The 27,011-nt window shown below is 38.7% G+C and overlaps 1 protein-coding gene across 1 annotated transcript in view; it reads left to right on the forward strand.

Moving 5' to 3' along the window:
- Positions 1-2,572, forward strand: part of lepr (leptin receptor) — a 112,221-nt gene extending 109,649 nt beyond the window's left edge. The window contains exon 19 of the mRNA XM_060829572.1: positions 1,712-2,572. Coding sequence (XP_060685555.1) covers positions 1,712-2,572 — 861 coding nt within the window. The remainder of the gene's footprint in view (positions 1-1,711) is intronic.
- Positions 2,573-27,011: the final 24,439 nt, after the last annotated feature.

Below are 27,011 nucleotides of genomic sequence, written 5' to 3' on the forward strand. Positions count from 1 at the left end.
CTTTGTTTTCAAATATTTATTGGCTTGGAGTTTTAAATGCTTTAACACTTTTGATAGTTCCTTTTGACCATTGTTTTTTGCATATTTGTTGGCAGCTGTAATAAGTTGAATAGTTAATGTATTTTTTCACTTTTCACACATATGCATGTCTACTTTTAATAGTTCAAGCAGGCACTTCACATCTCCTAAAAAGCAGCTTATCTCTCCGAAGTGTATCCCAGGACCATACAAATAGTGGTGCCTTACCTTTCCAAGAGGGTAGCCTATCTATCCAAATAAATCCACAAAGTTCAGACCTGCTCCTGCCAGGTCCAGTCTGTGCATAATGTGTTTCATGTACTTAGTTACCAAATCAGAAATTACAGGTGGCATTTACATCAGTAAAGTATATATTTACGAAACACAACCCACCCCTTTAGAATTAATAAGCGTCAAGTTCAGGGATGTGACTCCCGATTTATGGCCTCATCTACTACAAAAATCCAGGCCCATACATCTATTTTGATTTGAATATTGTCTCACTAGATCAACACCAGCTTGTCTGTCACCTCAATATTGTCTAACAGTTGAGTACAGAATAGCACGTGGAGCTTCCACACCTTAATTCCTGAATCTTGAATTTAGTGTTGTAACTAGGTTTTCAACTGTCCAATGTTTTAGAGATTAACTGTATAATATTTTCACGTGAAAGTCAAAAAATTTACCAGAAAAAGGTAAATGATCTGTTCCTTTTTCTTCATAGTTGGTTAGATATATTTAGATACATTTAACTGACCCTTGAATCATATGGCTTTGAATTTTGGCAAGCTCACCCATAGAGCCCCTACAGCCAGCATTCATAAATGGAGATCCCAGGAGCATGAAACTTTGCATATAGTTTTAATTATCATGTAGAAGATGCAGAAAAAGGAGCTCCCACAGGTTTGTGCCCAAGCGTTCACGGAAGCAATTGGGTAAGATAGTGGGGATCAAGAGAAGAAATGGCTGAGCCTCAGAGTTTGACCAGGATGGGAAGGTTAGAAGTTCAAGAAAGAACTTTACAGGGTCTGCAGTTCTATTGGATAGACCTTGATCTGACATCGAGAGATAGGTTAGCAGTTTGGGGCCAGTGGGAAATTTTAGTAGGGGGACCTAGAAGTTAGAGTCAGGAGTGAGATCAGGAATCTTGGGAATGGGGTTAAGGTGAGCACTCACCCTTTTTGCCCCAGTAGTGATCAGTACCAGTGTTAGCTAGTTCAAGACCTGCCAATGTTGCCAGAAAACAGAAGCTTTAATGGCCTAATGCCTGTTCCTGATGTGGGTAAAGGAAAGTACGTATTAAAGCCTTACTAAAATGGTACCTGATAAGACCAACACCAGAAATATGTGCCATGTACTAGATGTAAATTTTGATGTAGAATGGCAGATATCTCACATAATATGACTTGACATCCAACTGCTCTGTTGTGTCTTTGAATACTTTTAAAATGTATTTTGTTTATTTTCAATTATTCTGATGAAAATTGATGTCTGAAAATGAATTGGTGTTGAACGATTAATAAAATGACAGATAATATCCAATATACTATTCCAGTTGAACATAATTAATTAACAGGTGAGACTGATAATGGTTATTGAGTAGGTACTTGTAGAATCAATTCACAAAAATTATAACCAATATTTCTCTTCAATTTGTAATTTTTTTTTACAAACCTTGTCTTTCATACTGCAGTCTCTCACTAATGGAAACCTATTTGGGAAACACCATCAAGGTGTGATGCCTGCTGTTCCACTCCTTGTAGAATCAGAAATATTTTCTGTGGCCGTTGTGGAAGAGATTACAGAATATAAAGAAGAAAAAGATGTAATTGATGAGAATTCTGTCAATGAAATCGTTTCAGAGCTACATCCAGACACACCTAGAATCCACATGCTTTATGAAAGTGAAGATTCACATGATGAAATGGAAGGTGATGTGGAAACCACTTATGCACAGAACACAGACCTGTCGAACTTTGAATATTCAAAGATAATGATAAGTGTAGAAGCAGATACCCTTCGTAAAAAGCGGAAGTGTATGAGCAGCAATTCAGATGAAGGCATGTATTCAGATAATGAAACTGATGCTTCAGGTAATGAGGCTAACAATCTGTGGGAACTTGAAAACCAGACTTTCCTGCAGCTAACACAAACTGATGAAACCAAGTCACATTCTATTAATTCATCAGAGGGCTTTTCCGAACTTCAGGACCAAGAAAACAAAGTCCTACATAATGGAAATGATGAAGAACTGGATTTTTGCTACTTAGGGCAGTCATCATTTGAGAACAATATAAACAATAACACCACAAGACACAATCCCGAAGAATTGCCATTTCTGAAAAATTATTTACCAGTGGAGTTTGAGGATCCTTCTGAAACATATTCAATATCTTACCTGGATTCATTGCTTAATGAAGATCATTCTTCTCTGATGAATCTCAGCTCATATATGCCTCAATTTCAAACAAAAACACACAACCACTCAAAAATAACTAATACAGATGATGAAGTATCATCTAATCATCTTAATGGTTTTTCAGCAGTTGACTGAAGGTTTTGCCTTTATCAAAATTGTATTGTATACATTGTTTGTGCTCTCTCTTTTAAATCCATTCCAAACCCAGAATGTATGTTATCTGAAGTATTGACCTTCCTGTTTGTGCTAAAGACTTCATACTTGCTTTGTTTTTCATTTGTGAAACCTGAAAGAGTGCGAAGACACAATGCAACAAATTCAGTAAAAAGTCAGAGAAGGTTAGATAAATCAGCAAATATTGATGAAGTAGAGTCAAAACTTCAAAATTTGCAGGAGGTAAGTTCCATTGTTTCAAAATGAATAATTATAAAGCAAAATGTTGAAACTAGTCTTGGTAATTAGATAGGCTGCAGGAAGGAGAAAACATATTTAGGATGACAAATTTGAATTTGACAGCAAAGTTTAGAGGATGAAAGACAATAGAAGGATCAACAAATTCAGAGACAAGAAAGCCTGTAGTCTAAATGCTTTCAAAATATTTCTTCTCTTGGTCACCTCAGTCCTTTGAATACGGTCTGACTAAAATAAATTAAATACTATTATTTTCATAAGTGCATTATTACAGTGTAAAGATTTGTGTACTTAATTATCAAACAGTAAAATAAATCCTGATGATCATTTCTAACTGAATCATCTGGTACAGAAATGGAGACTACTGTCCATGCATTCACCACCTTTTAATACATAGAATTAGTGTGAAAAAAATCAGTTCATATAATTTACAAATGGTAAGCACTTTTCAATTTGTTTTTATTCAATAGACAATAATTACTATTAAATTACTTGCAACAAGTGCCTTAGCACATGTGTTTTCTTTTAATCTTTTTAGTTTTCTCCTTCTTAGATCCTGTTTTGAAACCAAGACTATTGATTCAAACTTAGTGAGCCTTGAGAGATTTGGCCAGTGTTAGTGTACTTTTGAATGAGAAGGGAAGAAGTAGTTAAGATTCCTACCTTGACTACTCTTCAGTGTCACTAGAAAGTGCCTCTGCACAGGGAGAAGAGATCAGATTTGACTTTGATTCTCATTTGACTAAATACATTGCTTTATAGTCTGAGTGCAGCCAAATATGAAAATTTGCCTTTAAATCAACCTACAAATGATCGGCAATCAGCTGTGGAATTGAACTGCACCACTAATCAGTGTCTTTAGTGTTCTCAAGAAAAAGGAGAATTGAGAAAAAGCCTGCTTAGTAAACAGATGTAAGTCAACTGTGGTATCAATAATTGGAGAACAAAGGGAAAGGAGAAAGGTTCTAGTTTTAAAACTGAAAGAATTGTGGATTCTGGAAATCTGAAATAAAAGCAGAAATTGCTGGAAAATCTCAGCAAGTCTGGCAGCATCTGTGGAGAGAAATCAGAATTAATATTTTGGGTCCAGTGCCCTTCTTTCAGAACCATTCTGAGGAAGGGTCACTGGACCTGAAACCTTAACTCTGATTTCTCTCCACAGATGCAGCCAGACCTGCTGAGATTTTCTAGCAATTTCTGCTTTTGTTTTGAGGTTCTTGTTTTGTTGAGTCAGAATCTGTCTTGACTTATGCTCCCTATATGCTACTCCATGCTGATTTGTGTTCTGCCCAAATTTGACAAGAGCTTTATATGTAGTTACTTTTGGTGAGTGTTTATATGATCAATGAAGGAATTTTTCACAGAAAGGAACTTAAATTGTTTGCTTGGTAAAAATCACATGGCACTGGTGCAGGTCACCACTGTGATGACTGTAAATTCCCTAATGCGAGAAATGTGGCTGGTAGCTTTTGTGTGCATAAATTGTGGGTTCTACACTGCATTGAGTGTGGGAGCAGTCTGAGGGGTATTGCTAACCATTAACCATGTGACATGAAATTTGGCTTCTGTTTTTCTCTCCCATCTTGCTTATATTTTCCTCCAGTGTTTCTGATTATTTTTCATCTATTAATCAGTAAATGGCTTTGCAAGAGCGGAGGAACTTCCTTAGGGTTCTAAACTTTTCTGTCACGGCTGGTTTATTGAAAGTTAGTAAATCACTGACGACACATAATTTGCCAAAAGTCAGTACACATTGAGAAGTCTCAAATTGTCCTGAGCAACCCAAGATAAAAACAGTCATGATGAGAGTTCCGAACAGCAATGAAAATACAAGAGTTCTGACGATAGTTAGATTTCAGACACCTGTTCTTTTCCTTTCTCATCCCTTCAAACAAACAGCCATGAACCAGCTTGCTAGGCAGCATCTGTACTCAGAAACTGAACAACCTTTTTCAAGCAACTAGTCTGATGAAAAGCCACAGAATTGAAACATTGACTTGGATTTTCATGAAGTTGAAGAAGCTCTGTAGAGGAGAGAAAATGGCAACTCTGATGATATTCTGGGATTTCTATCCTCATTCCTGATGTTTTCACTTCTCAATAAGATCTTTAAAGGGTGCAGGCTGACTCTCAGCACTGCAGACCTGCTGCTTCATTGCTGAGATCTGCAAATCCTCATCTTTTGGAATTTTCTTGGAGTTGGGTCACCTGGTGCACTCGTGATTCATGAGCTTTCAGCAAGAATGCATAATGAGGCTTTAGTGGGATCTCTGGTATCTGCTGGACTGATAAAATAGCTGACTGCAGGGAAAAATGTTGTTAGAATGATAGCTATGGCCTCAAGAGCTATTGTGCCAATTGCACAAACTTTAGTTATGTAAGTTGGAGGTTCCAAGTACTTCCATTTTTTGCTTTTGATTATTTAAAAGGATTGATCAACACTTTTACATTGGCCGGTAGTCAAATTATTTTTTTAATTGAAGTGGAAAATTGTCAATGAATGACTGACTGTGCTATTTTTAAAATTTATTTTCTATATCCTATTGCTGCAATTAGATCTTGTGGCACAGTGATAGCGTCCCTACTTCTGAACCAGAAGCTCCAGGTTTGAGTCCTTGAATTTGTTGATCTTGGAAGATGCATTCATAACTGGGTTGATTATCAGCATGTAAATCCTTCAAATGTGTCTGATAACAGGTGCCAAGGGTGGGAGAATTTCCTGGTCTACAGTTTTGGATAAATCTTGGGAAATGAAGTGGAAGGCAAGACAAATACTGAGATTGTCATTGCTGGATTCACTGCTTGTGTGCAGTTTACGGTGGATGAATAGGCATAGAAGTGCCGCGGACTTGCATGAAAGTCAGTGGATCATAGGAGGGGGGGAAATGAGGAACCACAGGGGATGGGTGCTGGGTTAAATCTTGGAATGAGGCCTATGACGGAAGTATTGGGGTGCATCATTTTCCACAGAAATCACAAGGAAACAGAAAAGTGGGTATTCTTACAACAGAACTGAAGTCCTACAGCACTGAGCTGAGCTTTGTAAGCAACATGACTCGGCACCCAGAAAGCCCTGTAGCTGCCTTCAAACTCTTTCCCAGATTAGCTGACCCCACCCCAACCAAATGAAAATCCTGTGTATGCTCGCACGTTCTTTTGAGGTGGGTGAACTGAACTGGGAATTTTCTCACTGGATAAAAGCAAATTACTGCGGATGCTGGAATCTGAAACCAAAAGAGAAAATGCTGGAAAATCTCAACAGGTCTGGCAGCATCTGTAAGGACAGAAAAGAGCTGATGTTTCGAGTCTAACTAACCTTTTGTCAAAGCTGACAAAGGGTCAGTTAGACTTGAAATGTCAGCTCTTTTTTTTCTCCTGACAGATGCTGCCAGACCTACTGAGATTTTCCAGCATTTTCTCTTTTGGGAATTTTCTCAGCTGTTGATACCTGGTTTATAGATGAAAATCCATGCCATTAACTCTGTTTTCCTTTACAACAATGCTGGTCTGACCTAAGAATTTCCAGTATTTTCTGCTTTTATTTCAAATTCTAAACATTTCCATTATTTTGCCTTTCCATGATAGCATTTAAACAGGTAATTTCAGATATGTGCACTTGCCTAATTAAATATCCAGCCACCTGCATTTTATTAAATTGTCTTTTGTTAACAAAAACATATTTACCATATAAGCAAATGCTTACATAATGGTTATTTACATTTTTATAAACGTTAAGAATACAATTAAGGGTATATTAATATGGCAAAATATGCATTGCCTGTTTTCTTTAAGTGAGACAACCACAATTTTGAAACTCAATAATATGGTTCCACTGAATAAAATGTGCTTAGGTACATTAATCAGAAATGTAAACATATCCTTTATGCATGGGCTGGAATGTATAACATATTGCAGAGTTTTTTAAAAAAACATACACCGTGTACAGGTTTGATTTGTGTGAAGGGTTACTTCAATCCTTATAACATTGTGTACAGTTGTGTTTTAGAAACTGTTTTGCCTGTAAAAACTCATACATATTATTAATGTTGACATTTTATTCATCCAAAAAATAAGTAACTAGATGAATATTACAGGTGACTTGTGTTCATCAAAATGTTATGTTTGTTTGGAAGAGGGAATAATTACATATCAATTTTTTTTCTTGCAGAGGCCAGAGACTGTGAAATTATGATCCCTTGTGAAACAATTTATGTGGTAGTGTTGTGTATTTGTGAACTAGCCTGTTGCCTGTTCTCCTTGCTTTAGTGTAGAGCATAACTGTTTATTTTCCATTTTGCTCTGCTTTGCCACAAAACCCTCACTGGTGGGTTAATGCCAGAGTTTCATGGAGGAATGATCTTTTACCCCATGAATATAAATTAAGTCATTGGTCCTTCTCTTTAACATACTAATGAATTTTGATTTTCAATACAAAATCAGAGAAAATGGCATGAATATAATTGAAACTTCTCCTTGAATGTAAATGGAAAAAATAGTCAGGATGTAAGTGGAATTGTGATGCTTTTACTGTGCTGCAATCATAATATGTAAAAAGAAAGGCACACTTTTCATGTTTATTTTTGTCAGTCACATATCTGACACACAAGCAAATCAGCACAGTTTTGGAACCTCTAATTCAAAGACTCTATGTTCACCCATATTCACTCTATTTAACAGTGCACAGTTTTAAAAACTATGTCACTTTTGTGAATCACAAGGTCAGGTTCACACTTGCAAGAGTGGGAGTTAAAGTACGCTGATGAAACCTTCCAATATATAAGAAATACATCTTTTTCCATCCAAGGTAAACTCTTTCAGCAGGTGTCATTCCTCATCTCAGATTTTGCTTAGTCAATATTCTCATATAAATTGCTTTGTGTTGAGAGACTAACTCACTGTCCAAGATACTCGGTGACAGATTGGAGTAGTCTAGAGCCCTTCTTTGCTGCAGTACATCCTTTCAATCATATTTGTCTAACAGTTTTGCCTTGGAGGACACATAAATTGGAGGAAAAATTTCAGTATTAGGCCCACGAATCTTTAATCATGAAGGATAACTGTTTTGTGCACAAATCACTGATCTCAATGAAGAAAGCCATTAGTGTCAGAAGGACAGCTTCAAGTTGTTAGTGGTTTCTAGCACAGATCATTTTCCCGATCCCCGGTGACTGGAGCAGCTTTTATAATTACACATGATTACTTCATCAGCAGCAGTTCTTTGGCAGAGTCCAATTCTTCCCATTAAATAGAGCTTTCATTCTGTTCAGCATATTTAGCATTGTGTTACTAAATCACTGATACATCTGATACATATTATGGATCATCAGAACTTTATAGTCCTATTGGGATAGACAAATAAAGAAAAAAAACTTGAGGCCAATTTAGGAATCATTATGGAGAGGTGCTTTCTTGTTGACCTAATTCATCAAGGAAAATTCAATGAGATTTCAATAATCCATGTTTTTTTTTAAAATCCTAGCTAGCCTTAAAGCTTCTATTTGTAAACTAGAATCTCCCTCCTACTTTAGCAATATCTTCAAGTATCTGATGGCTCTATAGATGTTGTTTCCTAAATCTAACCTAATTCTTTCCCAAGACATTCATCTGCATATTTCCATGTCACAAGCAATGTACTCAAATAGAGAGGAAGCGTTTCCAAAGATTTTAAGACATTATTTCTGGAATATAAATACCTCCCTACAGCTCAAGAATCCTCACAATTAACTCAGCCTAAGACTGTGTTTGGTTTGGTTTTTTTTCTTGAATACCCTTGCTGTGTGTTTGGACCAACATTTGATACATTATTTAAACCCATTGAAAATCATTGTACACTCCAGAGATATGTATTATTATGTTGCATTGCCCTGGAATTCCAACTCAAAACTTTGTCGTTCCCAATAACCTCATCACACTGCTTTGTTAAAAAAAAAAGTTGTATCAGCTGAATCCATACTTATTTCTTGATGCATTAGTGGGTGGAAATAGACACTGATTTTGAACCTAAGTTGTAGGTTCCTTCAAGAGCATCTTTGATCTGACAGATTTATGCAATGACACTGCTTGCAAGTAGATAGTTTCCCAAAATCAAACCATGCCCCAAATTCCTTTATATCTGGTCATAAACTCTTCTATATATAGTAATGGTGGAAGCATAGGATATACAAACATATGTGTATGACTCTATATCACATACAAATTAAGACCAGGAAGAGGTTGTTTGGCCCCTTCTATTCAGGTCTGCCATTCAGTAAGATCATAGCTAATCTAATTATGGTCTCAACTACCTACCTCCAATACCCTCAAGAATCTATCTCTGCCTTAGAAAATATTAAAATTATTCTGCCTCAACCGCTCTCTGAGCAAGAGAGTTCCAAAGGATCACAACCCCCTGAGAGAAAATAAATCTCACCTTCATTATAAATGGATGACTCCTTATTTTTAAATACTGCCCTCTAACTCTAGTCTCCCCATAAGAGTGGATATCCTTCCAGCACCCACATTGTCAAATCCCCTCAGGATCTTGTATATTTCAATAATATCTCATTTTTCTAAACTCCAGTAGATACAGGTCGCGCCAATCTAAAGATTTACCTCATAATAAACCCCCATACCAGATACCAGGCAGGTAAACCTTCCACTTTGTTGATAAGAGATAGAAAAACAGATGTGTCTCATGAAAAGAAAGCTCCAATCTCTGACTTCTAACTATCACACTACTGATATTCCAAAAGAGGAGTCTAATCTTTACAGAGAATTCCTGTACATTCATCGTAGGGTAATCACGAAAGGAAGTTGAAGATGTTGTCCTCACTGCATCAGATGAGGATCTGTGCCCTTTGTGATCATACCAAATGATGTTTTATGCATTAAGCACATTGCCATCAGCATTCAAATGCAAGACTTAAATCAAATCTCTTGCGGTCCTACCATTCAATGATATTGAATAATGGGAATTTACATGGAGGTACTCTTCAGAGTGCCTCTGAAGTATGTACAACCAGACAAAAACGGGAGCTGACAGTATGTAAACCTACTCAACTGAAACAGCTGGTGTCCATACTAGTCTATCATCAATAGTTTGTCTGACGTGAAAATAAAATTGAAATGTTGCTCATCTGCTACATTGACATAGGAGATTCTGAAGCTGCAGTTTTCAAACCAGCATGATTACTAGTCTGGGTAGGACACTTGCAAATGGGTGCCTTCACAGACATGCGACCTTGTCAACTTGATCACTTGCCACTGGGAGTATTGTCACTGTGGTCCAGAAAGGGTCCATCTGACCAGCAGATCACTCAAAGTGACTCCTGTGACACACATGTAGACATTTTAATGAGCAGCTGCATTAACTATTTGCCTTAACTCCTAAGACCTACACAGATTAATAGCACTGGAGACAACGATTTTTTCTGTATGCATTGGGAATTTCCTCGTTCATTCTCTGCTTTGCCACTATAACTTGAATAGAAACCCAAGAAAGATATGCAAATAATATTTATGCCAATTTTCCTCTATTTACATGAATAGATTTGAACAATTTCCACAAGCTCCAATGAAAATCTAAATGATAGGGTTAATTGTTTTACAGTTAGTACAATTTATTGAATGATTTGCATTTTACATACCATCTCTATTATAACCCAAAAGGGATGACTAAAAGGTGATGAAGTATAGTTCATTCTTTCCTTCATAATAGCAGTAGCCAACTATACCTCATCAAAAAGATTACCTGACTCAGCAGAGAAGAAACCAAACCATCATGATTACTAGTCTGGGTAGGACACTTGCAGAACCATTGGACAACGACTCTCAGTCAAAGGAGGAAGCTACTTTCTGAAAAGGTTAATATCATATTGCTGTTATCACTGATTTTATTTTCTCAAATGGATCTTGGCTTCACAATTTTCTTGTATTGTTGCCTGCATGATCACAAAATGTTTACAAAAGATTTCTATGTGCATTTTTTTTTCCAAATGTCTCTGCAGCCTTTAAAATGCTTGAAACCAATTTATGAAAACACATTGAAATCAAAAGGCCAGGTTTACCCGGTGGCAGGAATCCAACCACGAGTTGCATCTCTATTGAGTGAATACAACCTTGTTTCGAGATTATGTATCAAACTAATAATATCTATTGCATCAAGTTAAAGAAATCAAATCACCACTAAAATGAAGGCACATTTCAAAACTTTATTTTTCTTCTGCCAAATGTTTAAAAAAAAACTAACAAATGATTTATAAAGGTTATATGTTCAGCATGCCTTTGTTGTAATGATTGGTTTCTTGTGCTGCACATACAATCACAAAAACAGGTTTGCATTAATAAACAATACATCTGAGTTTGTTTCAAATTTTTTTGACTGAATTTTACATTTTTTTGACTGAGTCCAAGTTGTGTCAAGTGTTTTGAAGGGAATTCTTCTGTGAGGCCAATTGGAGTTTCTTCTCAGATCTTATCAAACTCCATTAACTACTATCCTGCCCCATGATGTCCATCTTACCACTTGCTATTCTCAGAACAACTCGCCATTAGCAGATATTACTGGACTTCACTAATATGACTTGCACCCATGTCATCTTTAAAAGCCTGCTGTGTTTCTCTGCGTGCGCTGTCAGTCTGGAGCAGCCCTGCATGGCTCCTAGACGTAGCTCAGCAAGAAAATTGGCATCTTGCTGTGTAGCAACAGCCTAAACATTCTGCTGGTTGAGGTGGTGGATGAAGACCGGTAGTGGAGGTCATAACACGAGAACATGCTAGCCTGTTTCGAGGTTACCATCTGGTTTAAAGCAGTGTCAGCCACCTGGAGAGAAGTACAATATTGTAGCACCATTGAAGAAGCAAGATAAATGAACTTTTCCATTCTGCCAGTATAAATGCCACCATCTTCTGTGCAATACCTCTTAAATGGAGGGGACCCTGACTCTGACTGCCCCAAGCAGCTGACTGATGTTTTTCCTAGCCTCTGCATTCGTATCAGAGATTGCCTCTGCATTCGTATCTGAGCAAAGGCTATTCCTTTGAGTTGACTGAGGCTGCTGACAACTATGGCAAGCCTCTTGGCTGTGTCTGCATTAAACAATTCAAAACAGATGTAATATGAGCCTGGTATCTCTGACTGAGGGGCAAAGTGCAAAAAGGCAAGACAAAGTGATACAAGATACCGTAAGCGTCCAGGAGGGGTCAGAGGGAATGTGTGCAGTGAAGAGTTGGTGATGCAGTCTGGTCCAGCCTCATAACTTGGGTGCATGTCCCTAAGCACACAGTGTTCTTGCTGCTGCATTGCACTGACAGATGCTGGTACAGCACTGAGGTGCAGAAACATCTTCATATGGATCAGGAACATGCCATGAGAGTTTTAGAGGCTGGCAGATACCAGATGCCAATGCCCGTAGATGTGGGGTGCATGCAGTGACCATGGTGCTTGCCCTAATATACTGATGTCTGTGTCCAATATGGATGTCCTTTGAAGCAAGCACCAAGCCAAATTCAACAGGTACTCTCTAGTTTCCATTTCAAGTTTTTGTTTTCCTTTTTTTTGTTTTTTTTCTTATTTTTTTCCCCCAGCGCCCATGGTGTGTGTGTGCAGGTGTCAAGTTTTATTGACACCTAGCTTGTTTGAAGAATTTGGTTTGCTGAACATTAATGAGGTGAGTTAAGCCATCAAAAAGACATTAAAAAGCAATAATGCCCCTTAATTGACAACACCACTGCAGCATAAGGTATGTGCCACACTGCTTATGAAAAGCAGCAAAGATGGAGCAAGATGCTCCCAAAATTAGCTTCACTGGACATCTCATTTAATTCCAGCACAAGTCTTGGCTACAGCCCATGTCACTGAGACCCCTATTAGATTCCACGCATTGATTTTCTTGCAAGTACTTGGCAGAAAAAGTTTCAGAGATATGGATCTTATTCATTCTCCATAATTCTACCTGGAATATGGATGGATTACTTGAAGGAAAAATACAGGAATAAGCAGATGATTAGTCCTATTGCCTTTTCCGTGTCCAATTCTTATTCCCTACTTGACCACAGGAATGGTATGGAGCCTGGCTTCTGAACTGACTTTATTTCCAATCACCTTACTCACCACCAATCTCTGAAACTACCTAATGACAGGGAGCAATAGATTCAATCAAGCAGTAGACATACCCTGACCTTCTTAAAAAAAAAATCAGGGTGAGTTGGCCTAGGAGAGCTTGTTGAACTCCAATACAAACCTTAGTAGTGTCCTTTAAAAGCTATGATCTCTGTTGGATTTTCTTTTCCACGTCATTCAGACTTTTCAAGGTCTTTAGACATTTTTAGTTCTCCAGTACATTGGAGTTTTATTCTGCTCCCTTTCCAACAGAAATCTAGCTGATAACCTATCCTGTCTTTATAATAACCCTGATCTAGGCAAGTGACTTGGTACTGTGACAGCCTCAAAGCTGTCAACTGAAGTCTATCCTGCTCAGATATAACCACAAAGAGAAACATCTTGCACACAAAGTCTTAAGAACGCCAAGATTATTTTGCGTTTTTTTAGGGTCAAGTTATTTTCTGTCATTATAACAAAGATGCTAACTGTAAGAGTTAGAAGCTATTAGGTACCCAATGTCTCTACCAAGCACCTCTAGTTTAGGTATAGTGTAGTGATGCACAGACACTGCTTAATCAGCCCTGAGTAATTTTAATGATTCATAACCTTGCACATAATGGGTTAATTGAGTGAGCTACTTTTTCACCTCATTAAATTGCTGATTGCATGCATCTGGTAGAACCTCCACCCTGTTCCTGATAATTGACTGTGTGGCAAGAATGAACATTTGTCCCAAAACAGTTCAGCAACCACACAAAAAATATCATGGTTGTCAAGAAACTTCAACACAGAAGTAAAATAATTCATTCTGTGGTGACGCATAGGGACAATATAATTATTGGTGAGGAGTCTTTGGAAGATAAGTAAAATTGATCAGTTTATCAAGAGAATTCCAGAGTAGCCACCGATGGAGGAGCGAAGAGGAGAAAAATCTCACAAAAGTGCCAGTGTAAAAGATTGAGGCAGACATATGGAACTCTAATCGAAGTATCAAATAGGATTATAAAAGGTAGGGAGGACTGAGCTCATATTTTTTGTTATTTTCAAATAATTGTAAGGTCAATGGATCGGGATGTAGGGAGCCAACAGATGTCAGTGGCAATTGCAAAATTGACTCATGATATAATAGGATCTATGAACAGCAAAATTCCAGACCAAATGAATTTTGTGCTTTTTAGTGCTTTGAAGGCCATTCAACAAAGTAATTTAATCTTTCGAGTCACACAGCACAGAAGCATACCTTCAGTCCAACTCTTCCATGCCAATAAGAATCCTCTAATACCATCCTCTGTCTTCTACCATCAAGCAAATTATGTATCCAGTTGGCTAGCTCTCCCAGAGATCCTGTGATTTACCCTTATGAACAAGTCTATCATGGACCTTGTTAAAGTCCACATAGACAATATCTCCTGCTCTGCCTTCATCTATCATCTTGGTAATCACTTCAAAAAAACAATCAAATTTGTGAGACTCAATTTCCCACACACAAAGCTATGCTGACTATGCCTCATCAGTCCTTGCCTTTACAAATGCATATAAATCCTATCTCTCAGACAACTTACCCACCACTGACATCAAACATACAAGTCTATAGTTCCCTGGCTTTTCCTTGCAGCCTTTCTTAAACAATGGGACTACATTAGCCACCCTGCCATCTTCTGGCACCTCACCTATGGCTAATAATGATACTGTGCAAGGGGCCCCACAATCTCTTCCCTAGCTTTCCGGAATGTTCTAGAGTAAACTTGATCAGGTTTTGGGAATTTATCTATCTTTATGCATTTTAAGACCACCAGCCCGACCTCATCTATAATGTGAATACACAAGATGTCACTACTTATTTCCTCAATTTCCCTACCTTCCATGTCTTTCTTCACAATAAATACAAAAATGAAGTATTCATTTAGTGTCTCACCCACCTCCTGTGGTTCCAGAGAGACCACCTCATTGATCTCTAAGGAGCCCTACTCTCTCCCCAGTTACTCTTTTGCCCTTAATATAGCATGGATTCTCTTTAACCTTATTTACCAAAGCTATGTTTTATCCTTTTCTTGCCCTCCTGCTTACCCTTTTAAGTGTACTCCTACTCTTACTCCTCCAAGGATTCACATGATCCCAATTGCCTATCCTTACATATGCCTCCTTTTTCTTGATGAGAGCATCAAAATCTTTAGTCACCCAATGTTTCCTACATCTACTAACCTTGACCTTCACTTTTTATTGCAGTCTATGACCTAGAGGATTGAATGTTGGGTGAGCAGAAACCGTCTTAATTGGTTTGAATTGTTATCTGATTCAGGAGAGAACTGAAGGATGTGGCTTTCTGGGAGGACAAAAATTTCAAGTGCTTTGACCAGATTCTAACTTGAATGAAAGGAACTAGAATATGGAATGAATTTTCATGGAAACAATATCTAAATAATTGGAGAGGTGGAGGTTGTTGGTGGTGAGTAGGTGTCGTCCTGCATTCTTCTCAAGCTTTAATTTTTCTGTCAATTAGCTTCTCAAGGAAAAGAAAACTGAACACAAATGGAAAGCTTGAAACTAAGCCAATGCTAGGCTTTTATACATCAAACCTCGCTGAAAGTTTTGAAAAATCAGTTCTGGAAGATTCTGCATCACAAATTGAGTTTATTATTAAGGCACTGCTGTGTAAAAGATTTATAACTTTTTTATCAATCTGGCAAAAAGTACATTCAAAACTTATTTCTTAAATGTGTAATACGTGTAGGAAATTTGAACAAAATGCTGCAAGAAGATATGTGCAGTTAGAGAACAATTTGCCTGAATGAGTAAGGTGCTTGCTAGAGGATTCCTTAATTTTAGTGATGTATGGACAGAAAGTGCAAAGTGGTAACGGTGATTTTGGAAAGAGAGATGAATATGCTAATATGACTTCCATCCTAAATTCTCGTGAATATGAAAAGGTCCTCAGGATTCATTTTGTAGGCTTTAAGGCGGACATAAGACTGGAAGAGATAGTGGAATATATATTCAATTTCCTGTTCTGGAATAAAAAGAGCAGATTGGCTGCCCTTTATAGAAATTGGGTTTAAAATTAGGTGGTTGATCTGTACTGCCAGTTATATGTCTCCATGGCAATTTAAAAAATTCTTATTCTTGTTTCTGGACATTTCTGAAAATTCTCTAATTGAAATTAATCTAATTTTTGTTACCTGACTACATATGATCAGCATAAGCAAATGCACTTACACCCCTAGAAAATGGTCACTTACAGCCTTACATTACAGCTGACTATATTCAGAAAATGATTGCTTGTCAATGGAATTATCATACCAAATAAAACAAGCAAACTGTAAACCTTCGATTGAGCGGTGGCATAGGAGAGTCCTTCCAAGTACATTCCTTATTTGTCAATTTTTCTGTTTCCTAAGACCATAATATGTGGGTGCAAAAGTAGGCCATTCAGCCCAACCTGACCAGGGACTGCAAGTTAGAAAATAATCCTAATATTGCCCAATTGTATAAAATATACATTTGTGTTTTCCAATGTAAAATTTTGTTTAGGACTCTTGAAAATTTATAGCATCCTGCTAAATACATATCAAGCTGTAGCAGTAGCTTTTGCAGAGCTACTGATATGTTTGAGTCATATTTCCACGACTTGTCCAAAAACAAATTAGCATCCTGTCTAAACTCTTATTTTCCTCATTTACATATAAATTGGCGGTCCTTTGCTGTGCATCAGGAGATAATGCTTTTATCATAGACTATTTTCACAGCTACTATTTTGTTGTTCATTTCCCATTGTGGAGTTACTATCTTGATTTGTGCCTTTTCCATTCTATGCCACAAACCTCAAGTTGAGTGTGAATTGGTCTGTTGTGAAAGCATAATAAGTAATTTTAATTGAGGTGCAGAAGCAGAGAAGTCTGGAGTTCACATCAATAAATTGTTTGTGACAGGACAAGGTTGCTAAATCTTTCAAAAAAGCATGCCAGAGCCTTGACTTTAGAACTAAAGATATGGATGGAAATACCAAAATAGATTATGGTAAATCTTAAGTCACTGACTGACTGATTAATTCTCTAGCTGTGGCTCAATATCTGGGCACCACACTTTAGGAAAGATGTCAAGACTTCAAAGATACTTCAAGGATATATGGAACAAATACCACGGAAAGGAGATTTTGAGCTGGATTGTGATAGTGGGTGGGATACTGCAGCCTATGCCACAATAACCTTAAATTGGCAAATTAATACTGCCATGAGTGTTATTGGTCTACATAAATGTGCTCGGGTTTGCTGTTTGTCCAATGACTTTATAAAATGGGATATTTGGACACTAGGCTGACATTTGCAAACTTAAAAATAGTGTCCAAAATTATAAGTAATTCTGTGATTTAGACAATATTTGCTAAATAAACCTGTGTGTGTGCTAATAATTACACTGAATAATGCTCAGTGTAAGATTGTCTGTCAAGGTCACAGGATGGTACATGTTTTTGTGTACTGGGAACTATATACATTAATACACAGGGCCCTGTTCTGTGAAGTCAGAAATAGCCTACACATACTGTGCCTAGTTCAAGCAAATAAAACAGGTGAGAGCCATTTTGTGGTTCTTAGGGTATTGTCTTGATCAGAGTCAAGCTGCCTGGTTGGATTTGAATGTTAAACAAATCTTGTCAGTCAACTGAGAGTCATTATCTAATTGGTGTATTTTTCACAGTAGCACCTCTACCAGAGTCCACTTGCCAACCAATCAGCACTTCCTTCTCATGCAGTTTGTTTTCCTTTTACTTGTAACTTTTCCTGATAAGTGCAAGAAAATCTTCAATAAAACGTGTTTTCTTTTCAAAACTTAAATATCACGGCTGCACAGTGGCTCAGTGGTTAATACTGCTGCCTCGCAGCACCAGGGTCCCGGGTTCGATTCCTACCTTGGGCCATTGTCTGTGTGGAGTTTGCACATTCTCACCATGTCTGTGTTGGTTTCCTCTGGATGCTCTGGTTTCCTCCCACAATCCAAAGATGTGCAGATTAGGTGAAATGGCTATGCTAAATTTCCAATAATATTAGGTACATTAGTCGGCTAAATGTAGGGAAATAGGGTAGGGGAATGTGTTTAGGCTGGTCACTCTTCAGACAGTCGGTGTGGACTTGTTTCAGAATTGGGCTGAAAGGTGGCAAATGGACTTCAATGCAGATAACTGAGGTGATTCACTTTGGGAAGAATAACAGGAAGGCAGAATACTGGGTCAATGGCAAGATTCTTGGTAATGTGGATGTGTAGAGGGATCTTGGAGTCCATGTACGGAGGAACCTTGATTATCTGATCAAGATGGGTGGGCACTGTTTCGTTCAGATAATTGATTATTCGGTTAATTGATTTCCTCTCGGGTCAGCTTTTGATGTAGTGCGCTTCCCATTCAGGAGAGTAGGCAGCAGCATGACGCACGAGCCCCCGCTCTCCCACCCTCTCCAAACCTGTCCAACACTGCCCCCACCCCATCCACTTCCACCCTGTCCACCTCCCAACCCTGATTTTACTCCCCGTTTGCTCCCACCCCATCCCCAAAACACTGCCCACCCCAACCCCGTCTGCTCCCACCCCGTCCACTTCCACCCTGTCCCCCAAACCCCACCCACCTCCCAATCCCGTCCACTTCCATCCTGTCCCCCAAACCCCGCCCGCATCCCAACACCATCTGTTCCCACCCCGTCCACCTCCCAGCCCCATCCATTCCCCATCCACTCCCACCCTAACCCCATCTGCTCCCACCCTGTCTGCTTTCAACCTGTCCCCCCCAAACCCCGCCCGCATCCCAACCCCATCTGCTCCCACCCTGTCCCCCAAACCCCATCCACCTCCCAGCCCTGTCCATTCCCCATCCGCTCCCACCCCATCCCCGAAACACTGCCCACCCAAACCTCGTCTGCTCCTACCCCGCCTGCCTCCCAACCCTATCCGCTTCCACCCCGTCCCCCCAAAGCCCACCAGCATCCCTACCCCATCTGCTCCCACCCTGTCCCCCAAAACCCCATCCACTTTTATCCTGTCCCCCCAATACCATCTGCTCCCCACTCGCCTCCCAAACCCGTCCGCTCCCATCCTGTTCCCCATACTCCATCCACCCGTTCCCCAAAGCCCGCCCTCCAAACCCCATCCACTCCTACTCGATCCTCCAAACCCCGTCCGCTCCCACTCCATCCTCCAAAGCCCGTCCGCCCCCTGCCCAACTCCGCCTGTTCCAGCCCCACGCGCCAATTCCATCCACTCCCACCCCCACTAGCCCAGTTCTGGTCACACCGTTACAGGTAGGATGTGGAAGCCTTGCAAAAGATGCAGAGGAGATTTACCAGGATGTTGCCTGGTCTGGAGGGAAGGTCTTATGAGGAAAGACTGAGAGACTTGGGTCTGTTCTCATTGGAGAGAAGAAGGATAAGAGGGGATTTGATAGAAACATACAGGATGATCAGAGGATTAGCTAGGGTAGATAGTGAAAGTCTTTTTTCTTAGGATGATGATGTCAGCTTGTATGTGGGGGCATAACTACAAATTGAGGGGTGATAGATTTAAGACAGATGTCAGAAGTAGCTTCTTTACTCAGACTGGTAAGGGTATGGAATGCTCTGCCTGTCAGTGTATTTAATTCAGCCACATTAGGGGCATTTAAATAATCCTTGAATAAGCACATGGGTGATGATGGGATAGTGTAGGGGAATGGGCTTAGATTAGTTCACTGGTGGCGCAACATTGAGAGCCGAAGGACCTGTTCTATTTTCAAATGGCCTGTTTCCACACTGTAGGGAATCTAATCATAAATTGCACTGATAAAGTCATGTAGATCGATAGCAGTAAAATGATAACTCTGACAGAAAGTCAGCATCACCCAATAAAAAGGAAGATAATATTTGCATTAGGAAAGGAAAGCAAGTGAATAAATGAGAATTCTTACTACTGATAATTAGCTTTGTCACCATTGACTTTACACTACAATAAGATAGAGCTGCAAGGACAAGTAGAATACCAGAACAAAAAGTAGAGACTACAGACTTGGGGAGGCCTCAATTTATTTAAACTAAAAATGAGAATTTTAAAAATACATTGAAAGAACAAATGATAAGTCAGAAAAACATAAAAAACTGAAGACTCAGTAATTTAGTTATGATTTCAGTGACAAGATTTACAAAGGTTAAGATTAGAGAATTTTATTTGAAAAATTGTGCAGAAGTGTTCAGTGTTTTAGGCTGTGAGGGACAGGGAATGTCCAATTTGCTCAGGAAGAAGTGGGAAACCCCAGTCTTGGCTGCAGAAGGTGGTTAAAACTTAAAATAAGAAGTTAGAGACCATTTTGATCTTTAGAAAACGTGGGAAGAACCTTAAAAAGATGCATAACGCAGGAAGCAGTGCAGAGATATAGCGTCCCAAAGAAACGGATTGAAAAAAGCTTGCAAGCAGTAAATCACTACACAAAAATTAGCCATACAATTTAAAGATTTATTGAAGAATTCAATACTGTATCACAAAAATGCAGAGATAAAAAAAGATGGTATATAAAGGGAATGCTGAACAGATTCTAGCAAGCCATACAATGATTTGATATAAAAGCAGCATTCATGAGTACAAGATTAAGGAACAGCAGATTACAAGCCATATTGCAATGATACAGATTTAAAGCAGCATTTAAAAATAATAAGATTAATGTCTCATTGCACATAAATATAGCAAAAAATGTACTTTTTAGATTCAAGGTCAGAAAGCATTAGACCGAACAGGAGACAAGACTTTAGAGACAACAGTTCTGATTATATAGCACTGCTTCAAAATAAAGAAAGTCTTTGATTTTAATTCCTGGGCTAGGGACAGTGAGGTAGGAGAATTCCATTATTTAGAAAATGGCCATCCACGCTTCTGATTTCTAGTCTGGATTGGAAGTTGGACCAAGAAATCTGGAAAGTGGTTAAGAGTCTGCTAGTTCCTAAATCAGGCTGGGTGAAAGGCCTACCCTGCAGCTCCAGCTCTGTAGTCAAAACAGAAAAATAAGGATTAGAGAAAAAAAATCTTCCTGCTCTTTCAAGCTTCCTCCCACAAGTTCTTAATACCCCATCCATGTCACTGTGTGCCCCTTAGCCAATCTCCATGGTACTTCATAGTCCCTATGCTACCTCACATCCACAATCATCCTCATGGCCTCTTTTAATCTCTGTGCCAGTTCATACAAATTACCCATATCTGTTACCCCTATTTCTCCTTGCTGATTCATCACCATGGGTGAAACTAGGGAAGCTTTTAGACACACATTGTAAACAGAAAAGAAGTCAATACATTCAACCTCTTCTATTAATCCCTTAAGAGAACAAACATCAGCATCTGAAGAGCAGTTGGAAATATTGATAGGCACCCCTTGTGAAAATGATACATTGGAAAATCCGTGATGCAGCACAAATTCTAATATGGTTTATGTAAGTAGGCACTTTGAAATAACTAATACTTCTTCTGGCTCCACACTTTTTTGGACACTTGCCAGTCCTAATGAGTTTGTGTTTTTTACACACAAGCAAACCTTTTCACTATGTCAAAGAATGTCATGTCTGCCAAAGAGTCTACCTCTATCAAATGTGTCCCAAACCAATTCACATGTGTACCTTATCTCTCCAAAGTGGGAGAAATATAAAGCATTCTTGCAACCCTTGCCTCAACTCATCCCCACATACTCCCAGTGTCCCAGCATTGCCAATCCATGCAAACCAATGCCCTCTACCTTGCCCCGTGGTCCCTCATAGCCCTATGCCAACTACAGTACTACTTTCACCCTTTCTTCTTCATCTGTCAAGGAGATTCATTGAATATCCATGAGAAATAGGAGGAAAAATATAGCTCTATTACTTAAAGTTCTAAATTGCAGAAAACGCTCTATTGTGAAAATCTGTCCAAATGATTTCTTGATTGGTTGACACTTTCAGTCAGCTCAATACTCATTGACATTTAATAACAAGTCTTGACAAGTTTGACAGTTCCAAAGGCCATTTGACCAATACACAAGTCCCAGCTTTCCCCCACCCCCACCCCTTGATGCTCATAGCATCCCATTACTGCTTTACCTATAATATTTTATCTCATCAGCCAGGCTCATATTATTTGTCTTCTTTTATAATTTAGCAGAGACCAGAAGAACCAAAAGCTGGTCATGCTTATCAATAGGCCTGTCAAGTCAAGCATGATAGCCTTTGTTCAGTGAGCCCCAGTACTGCAAGTAAAAGAGCAGCCTGCAAAATGAGTTCAGGGATTTGAACATGGGCAGTCAGTCATTTGGAGTGGTCAGAGTCAGGATGCTGCCCACATAAGGGATGAGGTGCTATCAGGGATTCCACCATCTGTCTTGAGTCTTTCTGCCTTATCTGAGGCTGTTTTCCTCCTGGAATGAGGGAGGCAGAGGGGTGCAGGATAAATGTCAGGAATTTTGCTAGGCAACTCCAACTTACCATGCTTCTCCAGATGCACAATGAGATCTTAAAGATGGTGCAATGCAAGGGATCCTAGAATTCTGGACTATCCATTGTGTTGAGGTGTTCTGTTGATAACACTTGCTAAGATAGGAACCAAACATGAGAGATGCCATTGTACAGTGGGATAGTTAATGACCCAGGTTCAATAAGATATGGTGAGAAAATTAGCTAGGCCTCTGCAACAGAAATTATTCTGAAAAACTCAACACAACATGGACTTGTCTAGAAGAAACAATAGAGTTAAGAGTCTTAAAAAAATGCCCAGCCTGATCAACAACCTGAAGGAAATAAGCCATATTGGTCTGGCTCAAATAGAGTCAAATGTCCACAGAAATGGGAGACAGTCAAGAAGAAGAAATTGTCTGGTTATTCATCTAATATTTTGGGAAGGGAGGAAGGAAGGAATTTAAACAAAAATCTAACTTTCACACAGAACATTTGAGAGATTAAGGGTACTACAGATAAGGTCATGGATCAACAACAGCAACATCTAAAATGAAGGAATGATGTCCTTCAGGATGGACATCCAGGGGATACAACATCTTCCAGCAGAAATAATATCCATAGATCAGAACCAGGGCCAACTGTCCAAAAGAAAGAGATTTAGCATTTTTCCAAGAACAAAGACAGCATATCCTGTGAAAGTCATGAAATGTTTAGAACTTCTGCATTGGTGTATTCTAAAACGTATGGAAAATGGAGTAATGAGGGTGGGTGTAATATAGTTATATGCTTGTATAATAGGGTAAACCATGCAGAAATATCCTTGCGGAGAAATGTGACAAACATGGTGATGGTTCTGAACGGTTAATATTCATGTTACATTGACTGCATCCATTCTATTGAAGTCACATTGAATGTGTGGTTGGAGACAAGGGAATTCAACTCTAGATTTCAGAGAGAGCAGGCATGTCTGTTCCAGCTTTCCACAATCCTGATAATTGTAGAATTTACTGAACAAATCTAATCGTGCTTATTGTTATCATGCAATAAACCTTCTTGTTATCCATACCTTTTTTGTACATACATAGTGGTGGTATCTTCTGTACTGCTAATAACTAAATATGCTCAAGAAAAAGCAGAGGCAAAGGAGTATTGATGGTAAACTACCTCAAACAACTGTTACCCAGTATGACATACTATTAGAGAGGACAAATTACATATGGTATTAGCATGGTCATTTGGGAAAGTAGCACAACAATTATTGTAACTAGCTTTCAATTGCAGAATTATTAATTGAATCTAAGTTCCATCCAGTGAAATTTGAGCCCGTGTTTTCTGAATATTACCCTGGGCTTCAGTATTACTAATTCATTGGTATTACCACAACACAACTGTCTCTCATGCAACTAAAGTCATTAATCAAATCACCATAAAAAGTTACAGATGGTGAGAAGGCTACTTGTCAAATTTTTCAAGTGCCCTGTCTTCAAAACCATTGACTGATGATGGTAAAATCCTGCCCCACGTGATTAGATAATCAAAGTAGTGGAAGAGGGAATATCTATGGCTTGATTCTGAATGAGTTTGGGAGAAAAAGGTTTGTGTGTTAGTGTGAATTATTATGATATGAAGTCACTCTGTTATAAGCACCCTTCTTTAGAGTAAGGAAGCATGGACAATTAGTGCAAGCTAAGTAAAATGGCAGAACAGCTTCCACCTAGGCTGCCTCAGACAGAAATTGAACATTTTCACTACAATTGGATTCCAAATGTGTAAGTGCATCAGCACATGAAGATTTATGTTCTCATGAGTCTGTAGCAATTCTGTTGGCTGGGTCACGTGGACTGATTTGATGGTGGGTCACGGACCAAAAGACATGCTAATATGGTGAAAGAAAGACCAAAATGGTGCCATATCCATGATACAAGGATTTCTACCGGCAAGACCTCTAGTTGATTGGGATTGGATTCCATGTATAGGAAGATATTGTTGCTCACCAAGCAGCCTGGAAGGACGAGGATTAATCAGAGGATAAATGAAATGACTAGAAGGCAGCGAAGGAGAGCCCACTGGAAATGAAAACTGTCAGTTGAATTTGGGCCAACACTTTTCAATTATACCTGCTGAAAAAGGGACTGCCACTCACAGATTGGCCCCTACAAAGTCCAAAGATGTGTTGTTTATATGGATTGGCCACACTAAATTGCCCATAGTGTCCAGGGATGTACAAGCAAGGTGAATTAGCCATGGGAAATTTAGGGTTACAGGGAGAAGGTAGAGAGGTGGGTCTGGTTGGGATGCTCTTCAGAGGGTCAATGGGCCAAATGGCCTGCTTCCATATTGTAGGGATTCTACAGCCACACAGGAGATGTCCAATCCAGAATTGACATACACCTTGGGTACGGATCATCAGTTTACACCATGAATGGATGCCATTACATCTATGAAACCATTAATACAGTTCTTCATGCAGCTGGACACACAACCATGTTTACAATTCAATTTAAAGCACAAGTGCTTGCTGTATTTATCTGACATTGTTTGTAATAATCATAAAGACCTTATCATTTATAACAAACTGACAGTTCAGAAGAACAAACGTTTAACAGAACATTGGAAATAATGATTTTTAAGTGTATTATTGTGTTATTTTGAGGCTTACTGACATTCCGTTGTTCATCTATACCCATATAAAGTATAATCTGTGTTTACTAAGGATACTGTAGGGTACATAGTAATCAGTTAAAAAACCCATTATCATGAGTGCTTTTAAAAATGTTACTAATCCTTTACTCATTTCTACTCCACTTCTTGGATTAGACAGTCTAAAAGTGATGACTGACATATCTAATATTCACTGATTAATTGATGCACAGTTGAAAGTAATGACACTAGAATTGTCTTTAAACACCAGAATGCTTTTCCTCTGGATCATGGGGAGAGCTGAGAAAACACATTTCAGCTGCAGTCAAGTTACAGGAACACCGAGGATACTTCATAATGGAATCAATTATTTTAGGATTAAGTTACTTTTTCATAATGAATTATTTCATTAATGAAACTATTTGGCAAATTTATTCTAATTACAAAAATGACATGATGTCATATACAAAAGGATTACATAAGATATGTAGCATTGAATTGGTCCATTCTATCCAATGATTCATGGCAGTTTTTACCCGCCACTGAAATAACTTCTGACCTTTACTATCTATATTGTAAATATCTACTTTTTGCTCCTTCAGATGTCATGTTGGTTACAGGGTGCTAACCAAAGGAGATATTGCAATCACCTTTCTAAATTTTCTACATTGATCTGTTCCAAGATATTATTATACACCTCTGGAGGAGATTTGAAGCTTGGTTTTGTAGTTTGGAGGCAGGATCACTATCACTGCACCCCAAGACCCCTCCAAATCCTCCTTTCCATTCTATGTCTAAGGGCCTCTCTAAATATTGGTTGTAGAGAATAGGCCACTGCTAAGTTTTTTAATACATGCGGTGTTATGTCTTAAGAAGGTGTAGTTTATTGCAGGCTATTAATAAGTGGAATTAACATTAACTGGGTTGATAAAGTTAGCATTGTCAGAAACCAAAGACTATATGGTGTCAACAGATTGGATGGAGCTTAAATGCAACTTTTGCATTAATTCTTTCATCGAGCCATCACCTGTACAACAACATGTATTTAAAGAGCAGTTAACAAGCATCTCAGAGTCACAGAAATGTACAGCACAGAAACAAATAGTCCAACTCATCAATATCAACCAGATGTCCTAAATTAATTCTGTCCCATTGGCCAATATTTGACCCACATTCCTCTGAACCCTTCCTACCCATGTACTCATCCATACGCTTTTTAAATGTTCTAATTGTACCAGCCTCCATCACCACCTTTTGGCAGCTCATTCTATGCATTTACCACACTCTGCATGAAAATATTGCCCCTTAGATCCCTTTTTAAATCTTTCCCCTCTCTCCTTAAACCTATGTCCTCTAGTTCTGGACTCCCCTACCCTAGGGAAAAGACCTTTTCTATTTCCCCTATCAATGCCCCTCACGATTTTATAAATCTCTATAAGGTCATCCCCTGTGCCTCCGATGCTCTGAGGAAAACGTAGCCCCAGCCTATTTAGCCTCTCCCAATAGTTCAAACCCTCCAACCCTGGCAACATGCTTGCAAATGGTTTCTAAACCCTTTAAAGTTTATTTACTTTAATCACTACTTAAGATAGTTTCCCCTTTTGAGTAAAGAAGTTTGTTCTGAATTCCCTATTGGATTTATTAGTGACTTTTAAGATGATGATCTCCAGGTACGTTTTCCTTAAATATGCAATACTTTCACAGTATGAACGCTATCAAAATTATTTATAATTTTAAAGGCCTTATTAGTTTATGTCTCAAATCTCAATTTACAAGGGAAGGGAAATTAAGCCTTTCCATCTTGCCCTGTACAAAGCCATTCCTCCAACAGAATTCCTTAGATGATTCCTGTTGTGTAAAGTGCTGCAAACAATTCCCCTTGCTTTACACTTTCTCCACCTGGATGAATCCCACTGTCTGCACGGTAATTAAATTCTTCCTCCTTTTACTACATTTTTAAGTAAAGGATCCCCAACATTTTTCTTGGCCTCTATAGTCGTCTTATTCTTTCATCTGACCTTGT

Source organism: Hemiscyllium ocellatum, chromosome 9, assembly GCF_020745735.1.
Source record: "Hemiscyllium ocellatum isolate sHemOce1 chromosome 9, sHemOce1.pat.X.cur, whole genome shotgun sequence".
Classification (NCBI taxonomy): domain Eukaryota; kingdom Metazoa; phylum Chordata; class Chondrichthyes; order Orectolobiformes; family Hemiscylliidae; genus Hemiscyllium; species Hemiscyllium ocellatum.